We start from the raw sequence: 14,638 nt of genomic DNA on the forward strand, positions 1-14,638 counted from the left end.
CGGGGTTTACTCCCTTAGCCTTTCCCCTGAAGAGGTATGCCACAAGGCAGCGGAGGTTTTTTGGAGTCAGAGTTTTCCTTCTCTGATGTACCCTGACTGGAAGATCGAACCAGCGACACTTAGCTCGCAGGCTGACGCTCAATCCACTGAGCTAAACCAACCAGGGCCCTTATCTGTAAAATGTGAATAAAAACATTAATCTACTTAACTTCTTGGAGTTCTGTGTGAATCACTTGATGGGAAAAAATTTCTGGAAAAGCAAATTGTTATATGCACCTACTGTTATTTCTGTTAAATTTACCAGTGGCAGCAACAGCAGCATGACATCCCTAACACAGCATCTGTGCCTCAGCAAGAACTTTCAACCCTAGTGGAAAATGGATATAAGACAACTAATGTCTGTAATCTGACTGTTAATATTTTAAGCATTCCCCCACCCCCAGGCTGCCTGTTGGGAAGATACACCCTGGTCCCCTCAAGTACTTTTGTCGGCAGAGCTGGCTACTGCTAGACTCCCATTTGTGAGGGGTTCTGGCTGAAGAAGACTGGTTTTGGGAACTGAATTAGTCTATTCACATGCTGAGCCTCCATTCCTTCCTGGAGATGCTGCATAAAAGTCCTCATCAGTCAGAACCTTCTTGCAAAAAAGCTTAAGAGTCCCCTCCCTCAAGCTTTTCTGCCAGAAGACATCACAGCAAATTGGTCCTTCACTAGACCCTTCTGGGTTCTTTTGCAGACTATCAGACTAGCAACTTTTTGGTTGTGCTGGAGAAAATAACACAGGGATTTATTTGAGCACTATTCAGTAGAACTAGCAACGATATCAGGAGACACATTACTATTGTCAAGTATATGACATTTAAGCATGATGTCTCTCTGTGCCTGAAAATGCACACCCTTGTCTCAAGTGATATGACCACTTCCTTTTATTGGCAAGCCCCTTTCCTGGAGTCAGCAACATGGTCCCTGCCAAAGCAAATGGCAGAATCAAATGAGGTTCGCATACTTGCCAAAGATTTCAGTAAGAGACATTATACAAATGTCTAAATTATTGCATCTCAGGACTCAAAGATTTCTAAAAAATACTTTCACACAATTCATTCCCGTTTGTATTTGTGACTATTTGATAAGCTCCAGAACCTTTTTCTGTCATAGAAAATAAATCATTCCTAATAGCTGACTTTTTTTTTTCTATTTTCATATTTAAACTTGAACTTTTCCCTGAAGCAGCCACATGTCATCACCAAATTTCCCTCTGTTTAATACTATTTTTCTTTCCTCTGCCCTAGGATGGTCGTCTGCGGATGAATGACCAGCTGATTGCAGTTAATGGGGAATCCCTCTTGGGAAAGTCCAACCACGAAGCTATGGAAACACTTAGGAGATCGATGTCCATGGAAGGCAACATACGAGGGATGATCCAGTTGGTGATTCTGAGGAGGCCAGAGAGGCCGATGGAGGTGGGCAAATCTTTACTTCCCTCAGCAAATCACCCAAGTGGGCCCCTGAATATATAAACTTGCATCACTAGTATGGTAGCTAGACTTACACTGATTCTGAAATTGGAAAAATATGCCCCAGAAGTTCTCTGATGGATTTATGTGGTGAAGAGGTGGTTCTATATTTTAGGCATAACTAGGAAGTGTAAAAATGTGCATATAAAGTAAGTAATTTATCAAATGTAACAGGTCCATATTTTCTAGTTTTCCCCCCCAGAAATTCCTAGTGCTCTGGACTTTATGAATAAGGATTTATTCACATAATAAATTATTAAATTATGTAACTTCTTTATATACTTTTTGATTGATGTGCTAACAGTGTCCATATCATAGGAAGTTCTTAATCAGATACATACAATGCTCAATCAGCTGCCTATATTCTCCCCCATAATGCACACATGGATAGGACAGAATTGGGACTTAACTAATTTAGAATTTGGTCTATTACACAAGCTGCTTGCTTCATGTTATTAATTAATGTTTTTCATTAAATAAATATACTTGAAATTTTATGTTTTCTTTATGGATTTTTTTAATATAAGGAATAATTTTCCCTCCACATGAAGTATAAGCATAAAATATTCTCAAATGCTAACATTCCTAAACACTTCACTTTCAATTACATTATTATATTTATATTAAAAAATTATATTATTCTATTATACAATTATATTAACATCATTTTCTCTTATATTTGAGGAAATTAAATGCTGCTAAAATTATTTTAAGAAAAGAAGAAAAAAGTTTATAGTAATTAATAGTTAAGCATCAACAAATCACACATATATTCTCTAAAACAAATCATGTTTGTAATACAATAATAAAGTTAAAATAGAATACTATTAAAGCATACCAATATAAAATATTAATTTTAATAAAAAGTTCAACTTAGAAAAAAATAAAGGGTGTTCAAAATAACAAGAGTAGAAGTGGTTTTGGATTACTTGAGTTAAAATCCCAGGTTGGCCATTTCCTGGCAATGTGAAGACATTCATAGTTGAGTGCTGGGACTTGCAGATGACAGATACTTTTGTCTGCTTTATCCCTTAATGTATCCTTATTTCCCAGCACATCAGAGACACTTAATAAATATTGTTGAATGAATGAATAAAGGTTACATCTGAGACCTGCTTCATCTGAGAGGATAAGCTGAAGTAGTACACATAAACTGTATCTTACTTTGTTATATTATCAGCTATTGGAAAGAAGTAATGGTACCTTTTTACTCCCCTGTACATAACCTTGTAAATGTTAAATAAATGTAAATTGGCCAATTACTGGAGACTATATATAATGAGCCAACTCGATTTCAACATTTGTGTCTGCTTAAGTGACAGAGAGACTTTCATGAATATTTAATGGGTTTTACTTATATACATAGTTATAAAACCATATGCATTGCTTCCATCCAGGAGAGAATTGGCTCCTTTCTGGTTTAATTTGGTTCTTACTCTAGAGCCCTAGAACTTCATGGGACCCAGTTGTTGGAGATGAGCATGAAGGATGACCACCTTGCCTGTATATCAGTGTATTTGATCTCACTTAAGATCTTTTTTGGAAAATATATGCTTAAACTAATAGAAAACTGTGGAGGGCATTGCTTTAGAGTACCATACCTGTGCAGATAGCAAAAGTTAAATATGTGTGTGTGTACATATATACATATACATGTATGTGTGTGTACATATATACATATACTTATATGCGTGTGTGTGTGTGTTTTAAGAGTTAGTTATCCCCACACCTCTCATCTTCCCTAATTTTATGTGTTTCTCTAAAACATATGACTGCTTAGTGGATAAATGTTCTGTATTTTGGCTCATATAGATGAGATATTTTATCATTTTCATTCTCCTTTATTATACGGTTTGTTTGTTTTGTTTTGTTTAATTTTAATTCTCATTCTCTGGGGTGGGTTGACAGTTATACCATCAGAAGAAAGTGCTAAACTTTCAGTTTGTTGCCCATCCTCAGAAGTTCACTAGAGAATCCATTGTGAATAAGAAATGGGACAGAAAGCAATTTTTATGAGGATAGTTAATCAAGATCCATTTTTAGTTTTCTTAATATTTACATGCTTTCCATGAGGAACGAGCAGGCATTTGACTCTCTCGGCTATTGAGAATCATATGGTAACCATGAAGGTTAAAGAGCATGTTTCTCTTTTAAAACAGCTAATCTTTATTAAATTGAAAAAAAATAATCTGCAGCTATTTGATACCCCAAATCTGTGTTTTACTATGTCAAAACATATGCTGTATGCTCATGTTTTTGGTGTATTCTCCTGTGGCACCGCATCACCCCCAGGTAAAATCAAGAAGCATCTGTACCCTAGAAAAAGGGTCTCTGCACTGCTCATACATTCAGACAAATTAGTTAGACTTGGCGTCAAGAATACCATCATGGTTACTTGAACCTTATATTGATATAAAAATTGAAGAAGCTACTTAAGAAAAGTCAAAATATATAGTTGTTGGGTTATTTTCCCACATTACCCAGATGTACAAGATACGTAAACAGTTTTGATGAGGACCTTGTAAAGAATACATAATGAGCTCTTGATTGAATCAAAATCATTTTAAACAGAAACATGTTTTTCAAAGGATGAGCTTGAGATTCAATTGTAATTCTATTTGAGCCTGGAGACTTGGTGTTAAAAAATGGGTTATGACCTGTTTTTTTTCCATTCCCCAAAACATTTTCCTTCTTGCTGCAGGCTCATCTTGGTAGAAGCACAGAGTATGTTTAAAAATCCATTATATTTTTTATTGGCTGGGACACTAATGGAGGGCTGCATGACAGCTCTATTTTACAGGCTGAATACTTTAATTAGGCTGGTTACTGATCAGTTGTTGGGATATCGATTATATCATTTATCAAAGAGCTGGGAAAGCAGGAAAAAATAATTTTTTTTCTTCTTGTTGTTGTTAAATCAAAGCATGACAACAGTATGGTGATTACCAGAGGGAAATGGTGGGGGGAGGTGGAAGAGAGTAATGGGGGGTTAAATGGTGATGAAAGGGAACTTGACTTGGGTGCTGAGCACATGATGCAGTATACCGATGATGTATTATAGAATTGTGCACCTGAAACCAAATAGTTTTATTAACCAATGATTTTTTTTTTAAATAGCGTGAGGCTATGCAAGGTAAGTTCTACCTCTCCTGCCTGCCAGGGCTCCAGCATTAACAGAAGTTTGCTGAGCACCAGCCTTGGTTTGCATAGCAGTATAGAGGCAAAGGCTGTGGAAACACTGGCTGTGGAAACACTGGGTGTGGAAAAAATGTTAAAAGGCTTGACAAAAAGCTAAAGGACCTTCAGCAGTTGAAAATACTGTAATTATTAAGAATGTGTAAATGCATTGAATGTTCTAACTATTTTGTTTAACTATCAGGATACCGAGTTTTTGTATCTAAAGAGGAAAGTATAAATCAAATGCATTGTTTGGGCCAAATGCCCTTATCAGAAGGAAAGAGCTTTGGGACTCAGTACTTTGTCTCTGTGGCATGTTCCTCTCATAAGTGGTCAAGGGCACAGCCATGAGATGGCTTCCAAGTGACTTCCTTGAAATCTGTTAGGAAGACACATAGTATGAGCAAGAACAAAACCCAGTTCTCTGTGACTCATTCCTTGTGAACAAATAGCTCTCTATAATTGCCCCCTCGTGTTGCCTCTCCCACACCTGTGGAACATGGCTTGGGGGGTGTTATTCTGGATACAGCAGTTTTAAGGAAATTTTAATTTGTTTACAGAAATGCAAAATAGGAGGGTGAAATATGGGGACGGAGGGAGAATGTCTTACGAGGACCACAGCCTGGCATTGTCACAGCACTTTGTTTTAAGCTGCTGGCCAAGAGACCCAGTGTCTGCAGTGGGACACACTCATGACATTTCCGTGACAAACGTGCTTGGGTTCTGACTTGTCCTGCGGCATGTGCACTCAGTCAACAGGGAGAGAAGGGGGAACCAGCTGGTTGGCAGAGAAACATCCTTGGCATGAACTGTACTCTTGTGTTGACACTGCCACAAGCTGTACTCCCAGATGGAAGAAAAACTGAAAGAAGCCAGTTGTAAGTGGGGCAGGGGAGGGGGTAGAATAATAAAGTTAATCCTCTTTTGTGTTGGCTATCAGCACTCCTAATCCTTAGCACCACATTGTCAGTATTTTTTACTTCATATTCAAAGATGTTTTAACTCATAGGTCCATTTTGATTTTCCACAGCTGAGGATTTATGTGCAATAGACTCTGAAAAGATTATTAATAAACTGATCATTCTTTTGCTTTGCTTTCATTGACTGAGTCAGAACATAGTTAAAAAGCAAATGTAATTTTTATTTTCATCCCTTAGGAGGCTGCAGAGTGTGGGGCATTTTCTAAGCCATGCTTTGAGAACTGTCAAAATGCTGTGACCACCTACAGGAGAAATAATAATGGCACTTTGCATCCATTTAGCACTTACAGTCCACAAGACAAACAGAGAGGTAAGAGTCTATCTGTTGTCATCCACTCAAATGGTGTGAGCAAACACCAGTCTGTTCTTTTTCAAAAGAAGAAGAGGAAGAGGAAGAGGAAGGGGAAGGGGAAGAAGGGGAAGAAGAGAGAAGGAAACAAAGAGGAGTTAATTAAACTAAGTGCAGACTTTGTTCCTCTGAGTCATGAACACAGAGGTGGGCGGGAGAGCTGATTCAGAAGTTGTGAAGCAGATTCCTGGCATTGGCTCCAGCTTAAATGACAGTTTCTGTGCTCGATGCCCCAAACATGGAGGGTTAGGTGTAAAACAAACCATGCCTGGAGAAACAACATGGCAACTGTTTGTTTTTGTTTTTGTTTTTTACAATCTTAATATTGGAAGTTAAGGAGTATAAATTACTAAACTTAAAAAAAGGTGTGGACTAGTATTAAATCATGAAATGGTTATCCCATGATTCAGAGATTTGTGCTTGATTCTAAGATGAGTGAGGTAAGTCCCACGTACCGAGACAAGTATGTGACAGTGGAATGTTCCTGTTATGCACTGTCCTTCCCTTATTATCTGCTGTGGATCTTCTAGCTGAGCTCTAGATGGAAGACACTTAGAGTTAATTCTTTGCTTATCAAAAATTATACTTCAGGTCACTAAGAGAATTCTTTTATTTCCCTGAATCACCTTTCTATAATAATTTTCATCTTTGCATTGTAAAAGCAATACATATTCATTACAAAATATTTAGAGAAAAACAATAAAAAGGAAATTCAATGTCATTCATATTTCTATCAAAGATACTAATCAATAACATTTTTATGTATATATTTCGAGTCTTTATGTAATAGGTGTACATAAAGTGCAATGGAAATGGATATACTATACGTAATGTTTACGAAATTCTTTTTTAGTTAATAACACATTATGAACACCTTACTATGCCCTTGAGTATTCTACAGTATCACATTCAGTAGTCACAGTGAGCTATTGAATGGAGTTCTGTTTATGTAATCAGTCCTTTATTTACACTTGAGATGCTACCAGAAGTTAACTATGTGGGAACAATTTCTCAACTCTGAGATTGGTACAAAGGTTTCTGTAGATTAAATTGTTGCATCAGAATGGGATGCTGTTTTTCACTCTGAATTCCTCCATTTTAGTGAGATCAGCAGCAACAGCTGTGACCATTTATTGTTTACTGGCTGTTAGATACTGTGTTAAGCAATTTATATGCACCCTCGAAATGGGTAATATTATTATCCTCATTTTACAGATGAAAAAATAGAAAACTGGAGAGAGCAAATAATTGACCCAAGGCCACATACTTGATCCACACAGAGCCTGGATTCAACTCCTGTCTCTCTGACTCAGGTTTATTCCCTGAACCACAGCACAGGCCCTGTCTCACTTAATCCCTTGAAACTGTTGAAATCCTTTTATGTGATACTAAAAATGTCCATTAGAATCCAACTTCATCTTTTATCAGATAAAGAAATATTCAGTATGTCTCTTCTTCTTTAAAATTAAATTTTTTCTTGACAAAGCAAGATCTCCTCCTGAGACCTTAAATCCCAGAAGCAGGAGAATCTGGGGAAGGGACAGCAAGTTTCTAGAACAGCCTTCTCCATTGTCACAACCATATTAAAATATCTAGTGTTAATATGATTTTGGTTGTCATTTAATTTTCAAGCAACATGATCAGCGACAATCCAAGTTCAGGATTCTATTCCTAATTATATCAGTGACATCCATAGGAACACTGGGCATATTACCTCCCATCTTGTTTCATTTTCAGTACCTATAAAAAAATTGATGCTGAAGTGATAATTACACAGTACATTTTTAGGGAACATTGAAATATTCAAGGAAATTGATAATATCTGGGAAGGATAACAAAGGCTAAAATAATGAAACTGTGGAACTACATAAAGTGTAAAACTACAACCAGAAAAAAAGTTTTTAAATAATAAAGTATACTCAAAACAATGTACTTATAAACATAATGTAATAATACTTTGGAACATCAATAGAATATTCAGCGTTTGTATTTCCACTGGACAATTGGAGTTTCTTTAGGCATAAGTGGCCACAGACAATCCCTGGGAGGTTGGGAGGTTCTGTCTGTTCTCTTCTTCCTGAGACACAGATCCAGGTAGAACAGTGTTTACATCAGTGAAAAACCCAAGCAGATCAGCTGCCTATAAGGTTCCTACTGCACTCCCTCCCTGACCTCAGATTTCTAAGGTAAACATGAAAAACCTAGTTCTTTCAAGAAGTGACTTAGGAAGCATCTATTTTATTATTTTCTTATGTATCTGTGATATACTATGTTACAAGAACTAGGTCTACAAAGCATAGACTCATTAAATTTTAATTGTAAATGACCAGATAAAATTCTCTTACTTTTTATATAAGCTTATAGACTTAAGAGACAAAAAATATATATAACAGAATTTATAAATATGACGTTGTAGAAGAATGTCATGACCATCACCTCTTTGTAATATTAATAACATTTTAAATTTTGAGAACCATTGAGAGTTCCTGAGTTTCAGTGCATGGGAGGTGGCAATAGGTCATTAAGACTCATAAAACCTGAGAGAGTGTTGACTCACCAAAACCAACTTTTTTAAGGAGCTCTTTTAGAAAAACAAGATTGATTTGACAAAATGTAATGTCTAGTGAGGAGAGGAACTGTTACAGCCAAAACATTAACTTTTTTTCTTCCCTTTTGCCTTTCCTTTGTATATTTAAAAATCCAATGTTGATATGCTGTGTTCCATCTATTTTTGTAATAATAGTACATACCACCCACAGTTCCACGGTTATTTTTTATACATACATATTCCTGTCAAGCTGTTACACAGAAAAGGCATTTTTAGAACTAACATTTGTAGAAATTGTAACACCATAAAATTCACATTTGAATTGGAGAATTGCTAGCAATGCCTTCAGTGGAAAAAGTGTGGTGTTCCAAGACGGTAATAAGGATGGAGGTTGTTTCCCGGGGGTCTCCTGTAAAATCCTATTAGGTGTTTGAATGGTAGTGAAGTCCACCAACACTGTATTTCCTGAAGAATCTTGCTGGCAGATCTCACCACAGGCCAAGCAATAGCCTAAGCGCAGTTTGCCTCTGTTTGTTATGACTTCTTCCACAGCTCGCATCACCCCTCCTTTCAGCTCAAGTTCACCCCAGCCCCTGCCTCAGTCACCCATTGCCCCAAGTCTGCCCAGAATCACCCCGGAGGTCCCCTATGTTCCCTGGGGTCCTTTGAGGAGACACGTATTAGTGTCATTATTTCAAATGTGTCTTTTCCTGGGAACCAGCATATACCCATCCCTCCCTCCATAGCATATAAGATACTACCTCTACAGTGATGTTCAGAAATTGAATTATACTCTTTGATTTGACTGATATTTATTGGATAACCTCCATTGCTCAGAATACATTATCAGGGATGCAAAGATGAATACAATGCTGTTAGTGTCAAGAAGAGTCTAAAGCAGGGGTCAGCAAACGTTGCCTGGGAAGGGCTAGGCAGTAAATATTTTAGGCTTTGTGGATCAGAGAGTCTCTGTTGCCACTCCTTAACTCCGCCAGCCATAGACAGTACAGAAGTGAATGGGTATGACCGTGTGTAATGCAACTTTAGGTACAAAACAGATGCAAGAGGTGGGCCTGGTTTCAACCAGAGCAATAGCTTGCTGAGCCCTTGTCTAAAGTCACAATCCCTCCCCCCCCCCTTTTCTTTTCCTGATCTTGCCCTGGCAGGATGGATTCTATATAACGAGTAACAATAAAAGATGTTGGTAAAAATGAAGGTCATTTGGTCATCAATGGAGCAGTGACTACAGGGTGCATCATCAACGTTCACAGGCAAACGTATACAGGGTGGGGCAAAAGTAGATTTACAGTTGTGAGTATGTGAAACACAGAGTTTATTGTTGTATTATTATTAATTATTGCATTATTTTCCATATGAACAACTCTAAACTTACTTTTGCCCACAATTGTAGAATGACCATTAAAACTTACACTCAATAAAATTGAGAAATATTATTTATAAGAGATAAGATTTCCAGATTTTCACACTGATATAGGGCTTAACAAAGCTATTTGGACCAGCATCTATTATGTTGTTTAAAAATGTACCAGAGACAAAGAATCAACAAAAAAGAAATTGGCCAATTTGTCCAAGTTAAAACAGCATTAGGAGCCATGATTGAAAGCATGCAGTCTTACTCCACAAACTATACCCATACTCAGGATGCTCACCAATGCTTTTTATACATTATTTAATATTGTTGTTTAAGATGAGCATGAAATGACATAATGCACAGGATCTTGAGCACGCAGATACACAAAAAAGATCTCAACAATAATATTCAGGATATGTATCTAATTTTTTTTTTTTAAATAGACTGAAAAAGTACACATTTTTGGTGGGTCAGAAAGCCAAAATTCAGACCCCACTCTTTTGGTCGCAAGGCCCCAAACCCAGGGATGTTATTACGAAACACAAGCAAAAATAGTGTTTTTTCCTCTCTACTGTGTCTAAGTGGTGAGTAGATATACTGTATCTCATGGTTTTAAGTACTTTTTGTCATTAAGGCAAATGCTTACATCACCATATAATCCAGAGCATTCATTATAGAGTCTTGTTTACAAAACTGTTGCCATAAAAGAAATGGCGTTGTTAATCTTCCACAAATCACAAATGAATGTACATCAGCCTTTCCTACGTTTGGAAAGGCAGTGAAGACGCATGGGCTTGCCACGAGTTGCCAGCAGGTCACCAGTGTAAAAACATACTAGCAGCCTTAGGTTTCCTGGGACAGGCTGCATTAGCTCTCCTACAAATCCTTCTGTTCCATCTGAGGACTTATTTATTTCAGCGTTGGCTTATGTGTTGGTGAAACTTGTGTCTGAGAGTTGGACTGAAGCAAAACCAGACACTGAACAATTCTGCCTCCAGTTCACTACAGCTTTATTTGTTCTTTGTTTGTAGAGCTGTTGCTTCCCAGTGATGCATGGGCTGAGAATGAACTACCACCTTCCCCACCACCCCATCCCATTCTGGAATTGGGCCTTGAAGATTACAGCCACAGGTATCAATACACTGATAGACCATAAATGTTCCTTGTTATGGTTTTTCTTGGAAAACCCAACAAGCTTATTTTCACTCTAGTTCTTTCCAGATGGAACTCTCATTGGGTCTATAATTCCTTTCCAGGGAAAGCTTCTCATACTTGAAAGCTTTGATTGTTTGTATTTTGCTTCCTGGAATTTGTTAAGATTCATCATATTATAAAATATTTAAGAAAATTGCTGAAATTTCTTTTGTCAAGTTAAAAAACTAGAACAATAGACCTCAAAGAAAAATATAGGCAGGTATAAAACAAAACTGAGAAGACGTAATGCTTAGGTATGTTTTTTTTTCTTTATTTGTAATTGGCAAACCCTAAAGGTATTTTAAAAATAGCTGTTCCAAGAAAACTAATGGAATCTAAAAATTAAAGCAATACCATATATAATCTAAAATATTGAAAGGTGTCCAATATTATGTGCATTCTGTAATAGAAACCAAAAAAAAATCAATGTTTTTTATAATCACACAGGCATAAGAGAGAGAGATTTACTAAGCATACACACCATTTGACGAGTGGAATTCATAGATTTTGTTCTGATGAGTTTTAAAAATCATTAAATTGCCCCTTTGCTATTTTCTGTATTTATTATGGCTATTAAAAACTGTGTATTTTATTCCATTCGCTGTCCCATGATAATCCTGTGAAATTTTTCCAGTTTTTCTTGCAGCCATGCTAGTGTTACTCCTCTTATACCTTTTGTTGCAATCTTGGAAAAATAAAGCAGCACAAGAGTAGAGCTAACTTTATCAGCTGGACGCTTACCTACATTTACCTATCCCTGTAGGACATTTATCAGTCCTACATTTTTGAGGTCAGCTTTCTTACTCAAAGACAATTCACAAACTAGATTAATAACCGCAGTGAAGTTCTAGATCAGTGTCTCTGGGGGTTTCTTGAAAGACTAGCTAGACAGATTTAATTTTGTTTATTCATTTCCACTTCCTACCTCAATCCTGAATCAAAAATGACAGACCCGTGGCATTAAAAATTCCATTTAAAAATAACTTTATATATTCTACTTCAGTGTTTATCATGTATATATGTGCAGAACTGTTAGGATAGTGCCAAGAAGGATCAGTTGTAAACCATACGCTCAAGAAGATGGTAGACTAGTACGTAAAAGTGACAATAGAACACAAGGAACAAAGTGATAGTTACCAGAAGGTATAGACAAAATGCTCTGAACATTTAAGGCAGAGGAGAATATTTCCAGATAGAGCAGAAGAGAAAACATTATGGAAAAATGTGGCGTTGAGCTGAACTGTAACATGAGTATGAGATGGCCATGAAGCCAGCCCAGGAAGAAGGGGGACTTCAGAGAGAAAGAAGAGTAAAAGGGACAGGACAGTGGTGGGAAGTTAGTTGATTTGTACAACTTGTACCATGGCTGATTGGCTGGAGGATAAAGCCCAGAGTGCAAGGATAGGGATATAGATTTAATTCTGTAGACAGTAATATCTTTTTGTAGGGTTTCAGCAGACAGTAACATGATATGACCCAGATTTTAGTTGTGTGTAACATGCACCAGGCAAATGGAGGTGGGTTAATATTTACTAAAAGCAGCCTCTTTGGATCCCTTTTGAGGCAATGAAAGTGAACGGTACTGAGGACTTGTCCTGGGGAGGATGCGGAGACACTTCCAGATTGTTACCAGAGAAAGACTGGGTCTGCCCTGGCATGGTTTGGAAATAGGTTCTTGCCGTGAGGTGAGAAAGGAATCTCAGAGACTGTTATGAAAGAGGAATTTAAGCAATAATGGCAAGACTTATCAGAGCACCTTTGAAAAGGCTGCTGCACACCCCACCTGGCGTGGCTCAGTGGGTTGGGCATCATCCCACAAACCAAAAGGTTCAGTTCGATTCCCAGTCAAGGCACATGCCCGGGTTTCAGGCCAGGTCCCCAGCTGGGGGCCTACGAGAGGCAACTGATCGATGTTTCTATGTTTCTGTCACGTCAATGCTTTCTCTCTCCCTCCCCCTCTTTCTAAAAATAAATAAATAAACATCTTTAAAAAAGAAGGAAAGCAAGAAAAGGTTGCCGTACTCCATTAGGCACTCAGCTGGTAGATCGCATTCACTGCTGGCAGACACGCCACACCCAAAGCCTCATCCACCAAGCCCAGGGGAGGGCCAGGGCCCAGCGCTGCTGTGCCATTACCCCGGCATCGGAGGCTCCAGTAGTCTAGCTTAGTCTCTGTTGCCGCCCTGTCCTGCCAGCTGTGGGCACTGCACTTTGGCTTGCCCAGCTGCTGAAGAGACTTGGACCTTTGTTAAGTTTCCCTGTATTTCCTTGGGTTTGGGAAGGGTTAAGCTTTCTCTCAAACCATCCAGTCTCGTTCCAGGATCTTCCCAGGCTATGCTTGTTCCTCCCCCTCTCCAATCCCTTTCCTGGGCTTTGTGCCTTTTTCCTGTCCAATCTGTTTCCCGAATTTGTCTCCTTCGCTTTATGGTCGCCATTTTGGCACCTACTGTACATGTATCCAGTGAAAGGACTTGCCCCTTTACCTTCCTGTTGTTCCCCATTAATCCAGGGGAGGCTGCCAGTGTTCTCTGGGGTGAAGGGAAAACTAGACTTTCCTGCCCACTTGGATGATAATCCCTTTGGCAGAGCCATGGCGGCTATTCCCTGGAGAGACTGGGAAACCCTAGTTTCCCAACTTAATCAAGCTCAGCCAGTTTCCTCACTTCTCTTTTGTTAATACCTAACTAGCTTCCTATGCTAAAAGATGACAAACCTTCAGGAGAGAGAGACAGGAGTTCAGAGATGTCACAGAGATAGAATTATTGAGAATTAGCTACTACCATTGTAGATGCTTCAGTGTCTCCACAGACTTTTTCTTCCTGTCCTTTTAAGTAAAGCACTTTATTCCATGATCTTGAAAAACAGCTTCTATTGGCCGTTGTTGCTGTAAATGTTCATTACATGATTTGAAACAGTAACTTTCATTTCTTTTCCCCCCTCTTCCTCTCTAACCCTCTGTGTTTAGGTTTCTGTTCTCACCACTGTACTAGAATTGCTCTCTTCACCATCTACAGTAACCTCCTTTCAATCAAAATTATGTTATTATCTCAGGCTTTATTTATTTTTCTCTTTCTCCATAGTATTAGATCATTAAGTCATTAATTTGCTCACTCATCCATTCAAAAATGTTTATGGATCTCTAAGCTAGGCACTGCGGAAGAAACACAAATTGGAAAACATCTCTGCCCATGAGGAATGAAGTCTCCTCTTGAAGAGACAGACAGGTTATCAGGAAGCAGCCTGCTTGATGAGCATTGGATGCACAATGCTGTTGGAAGCCAGAGGAATGGGTCACTAACTCTGCAGGTATCAAGGAAGATGTTACAGGAGAAGTAATGTTGAAATGGTTCCTTGGAGAACAGAAAGGGGCTTAATGGGCAGAGAAGTGGTGGAAGGGCAATTTAGGTTTGGAAAGCCAAGTGAATGGGAGAGGGAGATGCAGGCTGTGTTCAGTATGGCTGACACATATGGTATCCAGGTGAAGAGTCAGTGGGAAGGGCATTG

General features: G+C 38.2%; 1 protein-coding gene across 1 annotated transcript in view; it reads left to right on the forward strand.

Annotated features, from left to right (window-relative positions):
• Window positions 1-14,638, forward strand: part of PARD3B (par-3 family cell polarity regulator beta) — a 966,908-nt gene that overhangs the window by 569,074 nt on the left and 383,196 nt on the right. The window contains exons 12-14 of the mRNA XM_090282860.1: window positions 1,290-1,460; window positions 5,849-5,981; window positions 10,972-11,071. Of these exons, the coding sequence (XP_090138986.1) occupies window positions 1,290-1,460; window positions 5,849-5,981; window positions 10,972-11,071 (404 nt within the window). The remainder of the gene's footprint in view (window positions 1-1,289; window positions 1,461-5,848; window positions 5,982-10,971; window positions 11,072-14,638) is intronic.

The sequence above is a fragment of the Furipterus horrens genome, unplaced genomic scaffold, assembly GCF_987537825.1.
Source record: "Furipterus horrens unplaced genomic scaffold, mFurHor1.1.pri manual_scaffold_1, whole genome shotgun sequence".
NCBI lineage: Eukaryota > Metazoa > Chordata > Mammalia > Chiroptera > Furipteridae > Furipterus > Furipterus horrens.